At 37.2% G+C, this 10,615-nt stretch overlaps 1 protein-coding gene and 3 non-coding genes across 4 annotated transcripts; all 4 read left to right on the top strand.

The window, feature by feature from the left end:
• Positions 1–516: 516 nt before the first annotated feature.
• TRNAV-CAC (transfer RNA valine (anticodon CAC)) lies at positions 517–589 on the top strand. Its single transcript has one exon. It is a non-coding gene; the product is annotated as a tRNA-Val (tRNA).
• Positions 590–788: 199 nt separating this feature from the next.
• TRNAV-CAC (transfer RNA valine (anticodon CAC)) lies at positions 789–861 on the top strand. The gene has a single exon. It is a non-coding gene; the product is annotated as a tRNA-Val (tRNA).
• Positions 862–926: 65 nt separating this feature from the next.
• Positions 927–999, top strand: TRNAV-CAC (transfer RNA valine (anticodon CAC)). The gene has a single exon. It is a non-coding gene; the product is annotated as a tRNA-Val (tRNA).
• Positions 1,000–9,086: 8,087 nt separating this feature from the next.
• On the top strand, positions 9,087–10,292 carry LOC149623883 (uncharacterized). Its single transcript, XM_089852236.1, has one exon. It carries the CDS (start codon positions 9,087–9,089, stop codon positions 10,290–10,292), a length of 1,206 nt encoding a protein of 401 aa, XP_089708362.1.
• The last annotated feature ends 323 nt before the right edge of the window (positions 10,293–10,615 follow it).

Below are 10,615 nucleotides of genomic sequence, written 5' to 3'. Positions count from 1 at the left end.
TCAAATCAGAAGTGCTTAGTTACCACTACAAGTTGAAAGAGAATATTTGAAGTGACGTAACGTGCAGCCATTTTCATAACAGAGGAAGTTTGTGCATCTTCGAAAAATTCTGTTTCGTTTCGTGACGAATTAGATTTGCACCTTTGAAGTTAATTAGGCCTAGTAGAATATTATTTCTGTTGTGATGACGGCTACTGTTCCTGACAACATCATAAGGAGTAAGTAGAAAGGAACAAAGACGCTACTTAAGTCCAAATCAGGCACGCTTTTCAATGGTTTCTTCCACTTGCAATATTCAATCGAGTAATCGAGCTCAAACTCCAGATATTTGAAAACTTTCGTTTTGAATAAGGATGCCATGCCGCGATAGAATATTCGTCAAAACACCCTCATAATTTTATCATAACCTTCATTACCAACCTCATTTGGAGCGACTCTTGCAGTTGCGGGCTGCTTCTCACCCAAGATGTTTTGAACATGGTGTGATAGTAATCGAAGGTAACTCAGTAGTACTAGGTATCTATGGTGTAGTGGTTATCACGTCCGCTTCACACGCGGAAGGTCCCAGGTTCGAGTCCTGGTACATACGTGTTTTGACCATCGTGATTGGGCATTAAAATAAGCTAGGTCTCTTGAAAACTTAGTATTACTACGTATCTATGGTGAAGCGGTTATCACGTCCGCCTAACAAGCGGAAGGTCTCAGGTTTTAGCCCTGATAGATACATGTTTTACCATAGTGATTGGGCATAAAAATAAGCTATCCTTTGGAAAACTCAGTAGTACTAGGTATCTATGGTGTAGTGGTTATCACGTCCGCTTCACACGCGGAAGGTCCCAGGTTCGAGCCCTGATAGATACAGTTTTTGACCATCGTGATTGGGCATAAAAATAAGCTAGATCTCTTGAAAAATTCAGTATCACAACGTATCTATGGTGCAGTGGTGATCACGTCTGCTTCACACGAGGAAGGTCCCAGGTTCGAGCCCTGGTAGATACATGTTTTCAGCAACGTGATTGGGCATAAAAATAAGCTAGATCTTTTGGAAAACTCAGTGTTATCACGTATCTATGGTGTAGTGGCTATCACGTCCGCTTCACACGCGAAAGGTCTCAAGGTTCGAGCCCAGGTAGATACATGTTTCGACCATCGTGATTGGGCATAAAAGTAATCTTGATCTCTTGATAAACTCTGTTTTACCATGTATTCTACAGGGCCGGTAGGCCCTTGTAGATATGACTTGATAATCTTTTGTAACGTTAAAGCAAAATTCACATGCTTTTTCCAATTTTCCTATGGAGATTAACATGGGGTTTTTTGTGATATTTAACCACCTCTAACCGAAAAACTAGAGCGAAGTTACTTTTCGGAATACTCTTAATTTAACAATTAAGTATTCAGGGTGTGCGATCGGCTAGTCTAATCAGAAACAATTAAGTCTAAGTATGTTAATTTTATAGCCTAATCAAGATAAACCTTTAAATTAAACTTAATCAAGATAAACCAAAAAGTCGGTAGATGACTTAGGCCCTTACGAAACGTAACTATTGTAAGCACGAATTTGAAATAAATTAACATTGAAATTGAACCTTTAAATTAAACTTAATCGAGATAAACCTTTAAATTAAACTTAATCGAGATAAACCTTTAAATTAAACTAAATCGAGATAACCTTTCATTTTAATATAAATCGAGATAAACCTTTAATTTAAACTGATCGAGATAAACTTTTAAACTAAACTTAATCCAGATAAACCTTTAAACTAAAGGTTCATCTCGGTAAACCTTTCAATTAAACTTAATCTCGATAAACCTTTTAACTAAACTTAATCTCGATAAACCTTTTAACTAAACTTAATCTCGATAAACCTTTTAACTAAACTTAATCGAGATAAACCTTTTAACTAAACTTAATCGAGATAAACCTTTTAACTAAACTTAATCGAGATAAACCTTTTAACTAAACTTAATCGAGATAAACCTTTTAACTAAACTTAATCGAGATAAACCTTTTAACTAAACTTAATCGAGATAAACCTTTTAACTAAACTTAATCGAGATAAAACTTTTTAACTAATTTTATTCGAGATAAACCTTTTAACTAAACTTAATCGAAATAAACCTTTAAATTAAAGTAAAATTAAGGTGAAATGAACCCAAAGCACGATTTTTTGGTGAGATTCATAGATACCTTATTTAAATAAAGGGCAAAGATGCTTTTAAGTAAACAAACCATCGAAGGCCTAAAAAAGACATGTAAAGCGCTAACGGAAAAATTATGACAGGAAAAAGTCTGATGTCGTTATATTTTTAGCACTCTCAACTGTAAATATTGTGAAATTTCTCCTTAATAAGGGTGTCCCTCATGTCTTAACGCAACATCTAAACCAAGATCCACTTGAACAGTACTTTGGCCGTATGAGATCGGCTGGTGGTAGAAATAACAACCCATCAGTTTGGTTATACCAGTCTAACATTGATAAATTAGAAACGCTAAAAGGTTTAGTTTTAGAAGCAATTGGAGGTAACACAAAACTGACTAAAGAGGATAATAAGAAAACTTAACAAGTATATATTTAATATTTGTGTGTAAATTTTTTTTTAATTATTAAAACAATATAAATAAAATTGCGCTCAGATATTTTGTCAAATTAGTTGAAATTACATGTATTGCATAAATAAATCCATATCAGGATCATCTTCTAAAAAACTGTAATCTTGTGTATTATCACATTTTGTTTGCATAACATTTGAATTAGGAACTTTGGTATCACATAATATCTGACTAAGCAAATCTGACTAGGCATCATAACAAAGTCCTTTGGCAGCCTCATTTGTTAACTGAGTGTTTCTTTTTCCTTTTCCCTTTGGTAATGCATTTTCTTTATTTTTTTTCCTTCCATTTGGGAGTCTTTAACATTTACTGTAGCAGCATCGTGTCTATTTTCTTTAATTTTAGTTCTTGCAGCATAACTTCTTTCTTTAATATCTTTCCTTAAAGACTTTTTAGCCTTTAACGACTCCTTCGTGTCAAGCTGATATTGCTCTAATATATCTTTAACTAGAACTTTCCCACGACTGTTTAGAAACGTTTCTACTATTTGTTTCAACCAATTAAGGTGCCCATCCACCGTAATTATTTTTCTCCACTCTGATAATACTTTTTCCTCTTTTAACAACGCTTCAGCGGTTTTTACTTTTAAGTTTATATTTGTGATATTTTCAACTGACTCGTAATAAGTGTAAAACCTATCAGATATTACTTTTAAACGAATTACGAGGTTAAAAAATCTTCTGTGACTTTTATAAGTCCTTCTCTATTTAATAAATGAATCCAACGTTCTGATTCATTTGGTGGCATCCCTAGTGGGTCTCCAGTTCTTTCAACATTAACCATGATTTCACTTGGACGCTCTGCCAAGAAATCCAGCAACATATCGCAAGACATCATCATTCACTTCACGAGAATAAATATTTTTTGGCCATTTGGTTTTCACTTCCGATCCTTCCATTGTCATTGCTGCATCATTTGATTTTTTATTTTCAATTCTTATCTTCAGCTCCGGAATACCAATTTTTGCATAAACAAGAATGCCGGAAAAGAGATCACGAAATAGCATTTGTATAAATGTTCTCTGGAAAGATTGGGGTAGTTGGTTAAAGTTTCAGCTCTTTGATCGTATAACTTGAAGTAGCGAGTCAGTCAGTCTTTCTTTCTTTCCTCAAAAGAAATTTTCAAAATTTCTCCAATGTATGCACTTTCTGATACGCAGTCAAACAATTTCTTCTTGAAAATGATATTGTTTAGTTGTTCTGATATCTCTTTCTCACAAGACCAAGTTCTAATTTCCTTAAATGTTTTTATAATTAAATCCAAATCATTTACAACTTTAATTTCAACTAGTCGCTTTTCAAGCAACGTCAATGTTTCACATGTAAGCATTCTAAGAAAATCTATTGAGAAAAAGAAATATTTCTCAGTTTTTGTGAATAATAATGCTGAAATTTAATTTTTGCATTCTGTATAGTTTAAAATCTTACCAGCTACATCATTACTCAAACAAGACATTTTCACAATTTCACTTCAGATTTATGACGGCTTGGCCCTTTGCTTTAGCAGACCAAAGAGCAGACGCTTACAAGAAAATTTTCAAATAGGAAGCAATGGAGCAAATTTTCTAAACTAAAAAACCTAAGTTCCGCTCCCCCTCTTATACCCTCTTTGTTCTTACTAACTGAAAACCTTGCAAGGACGGTTCTTGCGAAGATAAACTATAGAGGGTCTCTTAATATTTTTCCCCCAAATTTTGAATCCATCTGACGTAAAACTAGGGGTTCTTAATAACTGAAAACCGTGCAAGGCGGGTGCTAGCGAACTGAAGATAAACAATAGGGCAGGAACCGTCTATATAATGGACCAGAATCTAAATGGCGGATCCCGTGTTAACTTTTTCGTGCTAAAGTGTCCCAAAATAATAAATTAATAAATAAAAAAAAGCTAGCAGACGACAAGGTTTTGGAGAAAGATGGTACAATGTAAACAAGTAAAATGGCCGCTTCGGCTCGTCATAATCATTAAAATGGGAAAAATAAAGATTTGCGCGTTCGGAAATTGTAAAAGCGACTCTAGGAAGTTAAGTTGTAAAAACCTACGCTTTGTGCCCTTTCCAAAATCAAAAAAGAATTAGCGAAATGCACGGATTGGGTTGCGAAATGCGGTAGACTTGACGATTTTGGTGTGAAGAATATCGGAACAAATACTTTTGTCTGTTCACTGCATTTCTATGGTGGCCAGGGCCCAACAAGAGTTTTCTGACATACTTGACCACAGGACCAGTGAAGAGTTCAAGGTAGGCCAGGTTAATCGGTTGGCATACTATGTTGTACGCAAGATTTTTGGTACCGATATTGGCCAAGGGTCCTGATTAATCCATTCATAAATTTGCAATTATATTTTCAAAAAGCAATATGAATATTATGAGCAACTTCATTATAAATCAACAATGCCTAATGCAAGTGAAATAATGATGGATGCCACGGAACTGCGCTTGTCTTACTTGAAACCTAATAATAGTCATGTAAGGGTTTATTAAACTTTATTTCCTTGTTTCATGCTTACTTTATTGGCTAATTATTCTTTCGAAATTAAAATGTAGCAATATGAAAACGAAATGGGGTGCCAAACGCTTTCAAGCTCAACTTCGTTATTATTGGAAACTCCTACTATTAAAGACTTAAACGGCTACTTCCTTTCTGGATGGATCTTCATTCTCTTTGAATTCAGAAGTACTAATAGCTTCAACTCCAAAATTAAACATTATTGTAAAAAATATTAAATCTGAATTACGAGAACATTCTCCAGTTGAACAAGCACAAACTTTGATCACATTCGAAACCTCTGCGTCTGAATCATTGGATATGCCTTTTACCAAACTCTCCCAAACTTCAGTAGTTAAACAATTTGAAAGTGAAGGATCTACTGCGCCCTTCTCCAAACTTCAAGCAGATAACAGTATTCTCACAGAAATAAAAATTAAAGAGGACGTTGTATACAAAAAGAGCACTGGTGAACTAGTCGGGTTTGTGCAATTGAATGATTATGCAAACTCTGTTGTTGAAGAAAGTAGAATTTTAACTTGTTCCTCAAAAGCACCGATTGCAACACATATCCTACAGCTTATGGTTCAAGGCATAACGAGCAATATTACATCACCCCTTGCGCACTTTTCTTGTGACAATTTAACTAGTGATTTGTTACATTCCATAATTTGGGAAGCAATTTCCATGTTAGAATTTATTGGAATTGGAGTACTTGCTGTGACTGGTGACGGAGCAAGTTGCAACAGGAAAGTCTTCAAAGCCTCTGCTGGCATAGAATATAGATGCAGAAATGATTTCGCTCTGGATGAAGAAAGAGAGATTTTCTTCATATGAGATCCACCCCATCTTATGAAAACAACCCGAAACTGCATGTCAAACAGTGGAGATGGACCAACATATTCAAGAAATCTCTATTGCATGCATTGGAAGAAAATCCAAGATTAAAATTTAGTGAATATTTTTCATATGATCTGGCTAGTTTCTTGATATTACTAATCGGTACTAAATTTCTATTATAGTGGCTTCAAGAAAATTTTGTTGAATATCTAAATTCTTGGGAAAATGAAGTTAAAAATCTTCCAAGTACATTCGCTGGAGATCAAAGAAATTCTATGCTGTTAAGTAGGGAGACCATGGAGGGCTTAAAAATTACAGCAAGATCGGTTGCGGAGATTGTCAAGTTTCTGTTAAACAAAGGAGCAAAATTTGTTTTGACAAATCGCTTGAATCAAGATAACTTAGAAAAAGAATTTGGGAAACACAGAGCAGCTTGCGTTACAAACACTGCTCTAAATGTTCAATTGTACAAGCAAAATGTTGATAAGTTACGGCGGGTTGGGAATGTTTTTGCTCCTACAGTTAACCATAATACAGAATAAAATAAAAACACATTTTTGTCCAAACTTTTAGCTTTAATAAACCTTATCACCATATGCATATAACAAAATTATTATCATTTTCCGCATACATTATCACTAGAGCTTGAAGTGACGAACAAAAAAAGGAACTTAAAAAGGAACATTGTTATCACGGTTTAAAAAAAACAATCTGGTACTTTAAGTGTCTTTTCAAACTCTCATTTTAGTTTAGGTATTATTCTTGAGTTCTTTTCTCAAGCTTGATTTTGAAGTCAGAATTATTTTCTTTGATATTTGGTGTTGATTTCTATGATAAATAGACAGTACCTTTCCCGTTAAGGCTAAAAATGACTCGACTAGCTTATTGAGTAGTAATTTTTTTGTTATCAATTTGGAGTGTGCCAAGTAGTTTTTCCCACATTACATTTATAGTTGTGTTATTAATGATGGTAGTTTTGGCTAAAGATTTTCTATCAATATTTTCTGACAAAGGATTTGAGTTAATGGAATAGAAAGTTTCAACAATGGAATCAATTGCTTGAAAAAATTTAAAGGTAGCTTCGTTATAGAAAAAAGCCCCCCTTTGTTCATTCGGGATGCCTAATCTATTAATTTAGCAATTATTTTGGAGGACTCTATACAGTATAATATACTTTTTGCTTCTCCTACCGCGAAGTTATATCTCCTGGCCTCAAATAAGATCATGACTCCTAGTTGAAGAGATAGAGAGGAATGGGACCCTGTCTCTGACAAACTCTCCGAGACTAGTCCTCTATTCCCGAGCGTTTCATAGCAAGCGGATTTAGGCGAGGCTGCTTAGTACTGGGCTGGCGAGCGATAGGTCCGCAATTCGATTCTCCGTGGAGGAAGAAAATTTAAGAAATATAATCTCTTCCCTGTATCAAGTTTAAAACTCCACCTGTGAACTGTAACGTTAACTAAAAAGAAAAATATTTTCTCTCGACGTTCAAAAATGACGAACGATACTGCCAAAGGCAGGACTGTGGCACTACTACTACTACTACTACGACGAGAATGACAACAAAGCAGATCAAACTAAGAGCCTCATCGTATACTACGATGTGGCTAAAAACAAAAAAGAGCTAAACCGTTCTGCATATAAAAAAGAAATGTGTTGGTAAAATAGAGTTAAAGTAAAGTTAGAATTTACGTCTAAAGATCGACTTATTCGTAATAGAAATTAGCTCCGAGGGTAAACATCAATGACAGCACTAGCAAAATAAGCCTGGCAAAAAGTGGTAAGAGCGCCAGGTTTAAACAGTTTATGAGAGTGACCATGGGCCTATTTATTATTTGATATCACATTAGATACATACATTTTTCATTCAGCGTTTATGATTCGTCCGTTAACGGTAATTTAACTTAATTTCCAGTTAATTGTACTATTTTTCGCGTTTTCGTTGTCTTTTGTACTTATCTACTGGCAGTGGTTTGCCATACGTTTTGGAAAAACTCTTTCCGTTTGCTCTGCAGGACTCATGTCGGTGCTTATTCCGATAACTGTGTTTGAGACTTGACTAACTCAGTCCTATTTTGCGCTGGTGGTTTTTTGGCTATCACAATGGCGGGTTCTAAGGATCAGTGTTGCTGTTGTGATGCCAATTTCTTTGGTCAGCAGCAAGTCCTCTGGTGCACTGGTGGCTGTAGAAGGAGAGTACACAGGAAATGTTCCGCTGATCAATCATTTACCTGCCAAGTTTGTAAGGGTACATCAAAATCTTCTAGACCATCTCGCAGTCCCTCTCATAGAGTACGAAGCTCTGTTGGTGTTGATGCTAAATCACCTTCAACAGCCAGCCACACTGATTCTGTGCCCATGGCTGATATTCATGATGCTTTGCAAGAACTTCTCGCACCTGATAGCCTTACTCGCAATCGGAATTCTATTTTAGATTGCATACTACAACAAGCTCAGTCCACTGAGAAGCTGGTTAAATCTCTTCAGTCGGAAATAACATCGCTCCGAACTCTGACCTTTGATCTTGCAGAACGCGTGGATGTATTGGAGAATGAAAACCTAGAGCTCACCGAAAAATTGCAAAATGGTCGCCAGTCTGATGCTGCCACTCCCTCTATTGTGACCAACGGTCAGTCTGCGTCTCGTGATTCCTCGATGTACTCCAGCACGTTACTCACTCACTTACCAGCGTTGGCGCACGCTAATCCTCATTTTCCTCGGCTCGGTCTGAATGGTGTGCCTCTCGCTAAACCTCCTCTTTCACGGAAGGTTGCTAAACCTGCTCAATTGAAGTCTTCGGTTAATTCCAAACTGAAAGCCGTTTCTCGACCATCTAGTCCCAGAAATTCTTTCCGCAAGGCTATATTCGTTAGTCGATTGGAGGAAACACTTTTATCCAAGGACCTCAGTGAGATACTGATTGACGACTTAGGCATCACTTCGCCAATCTGCATTCGACGAAAACCCAAGAATCCTACTGCTGACCCCTCATCGTTCTACGTGTCCTGTGATGATGCTACCCAGTTTACTACCCTATCTGATCCGTCCAACTGGCCTGTTAATTGCATTATTACCGAATTCAATGGCTTCCCACGTGACACCAACAAACATAGTAGTGAGCTCACCTGTGCTAACGCGACCCCATCAACATGAAAGAACTAAGCATAGCCTACCACAATGTTCGTGGTTTGCGAACGAAATCTGTGGAATTTTTTACAAACGTTACTTCGACAGATTATGACATTATATGTTTAACCGAAAACTGGTTAAACGACTCTCACTTTACAAATGACTATTTTCCTAATTATTACAATGTCTTTCGCGCGGATCGCTTAGATCCTCATTTTAACAATGTCCGTGGTGGTGGCGCGTTGATTGCCGTGCGTCGATCAATTAATTGCTGTAGGCGTCATGATCTTGAGAGCACCTCGGAGAATGTTATTATTGAAATTCGGACATCGTCCTCTGGGTCATTAATATTAAAAACTGCTTACTTTCGACCAACCCTCTCTGATGTTGACTACACGCTATACACGGATCGATTATTGCAGGGCTTGGATGGTCCTACCGCTGACATTGTTCTTCTTGGTGATTTTAATCTGCCCAGGATCGACTGGCTGAATTGCAGCACTCTTGGCTGCAATTCACCTACTCGATCCAAGGTCAAACCTATTTTTGAACTTTGTTATAATCTTAATCTTAATCAAGTTATTCAACCTACTACAACCGGCAATTTACTAGATCTATGTCTCACCAATATAAATTTTATAGAAATTGGCGGGCTTGATGACCCGTTGGTTTCTATTGATTCCTATCATCCCCCACTATTTATAACCCTCCCCGACACAACTTTCACGCTACCTCCACCACCTGACCCCAGCTATATTTATGCTCAAAGAGACTACGAACTACTATACTCTACTTTAAGGGATGTTGACTGGGCTGCGTTGCTCGACTCGCAGGACGTTAATTATTGTGTTGCTTTGCTCACTGATCGAGTTCAGGTGGCTATGGAGTTAGCTATCCCTCGTAAGACGCGCCGCGGTTCTCCTGGATTTCCTTTTTGGTTTTCTCAGGCTCTGCGCAACGCTATAAAACGTAAACGGTACTTCTATCGAAAGAAAAAGCGTACAAACACCTTAGCTGATGCCATCGAGTTTAACGGCCTCCGTGCGCTTGTAAAGCAATTGCTATCTCGCGACAGGAATGCTCATATTGCAGGAGTTTGCAATGACGCGGTTTTGCACCCAAAAAAGTTCTGGAGCCTTGTCAATGGTAACATTCGAGAAGATTCCAGAACCATAACTCTCAAACTTGGTACCGCCATGGTTTCTGACCCTGAACGTCTAGCATAGAAGTTCTCAGAGCACTTTTCCCGTGTCTCTGTAGATAATACTCAACCAAGTGAGCCGTATCACTTTGATTGTTCAAGTATTGCTACTTCGCCTTTCCACACTCTGGTTATTACACGGCAGGATATCCATAATGCCATTACCAAGCTTCCGAACAAATTCTCGACGGGAGCGGATGGTATCCCAGCTTTTATCTTTAAGGGCTGCGAGGCCGTCCTACTTCCGTTGTAAGACCACATATTAAATTGTCACTTAAGACCAGTACCTTCCCCCCTATTTGAAAAAAGCCGTTGTTGCTCCGGTTTTTAAATCAGGTGCATCCTGCA

The sequence above is a fragment of the Phalangium opilio genome, unplaced genomic scaffold (assembly GCF_054372755.1).
Source record: "Phalangium opilio isolate 3A_F unplaced genomic scaffold, DU_Popi_V2 ptg000106l_1, whole genome shotgun sequence".
Taxonomy (NCBI): domain Eukaryota; kingdom Metazoa; phylum Arthropoda; class Arachnida; order Opiliones; family Phalangiidae; genus Phalangium; species Phalangium opilio.
The sequence above is the reverse complement of the archived record's forward strand: the minus strand, read 5'-3'. Positions and strand labels throughout refer to the sequence as shown.

Bases quoted from the DNA above. Each gene is read 5' to 3' on its own strand.
- LOC149623883 (XM_089852236.1), top strand. From the start codon at position 9,087: ATGAAAGAACTAAGCATAGCCTACCACAATGTTCGTGGTTTGCGAACG.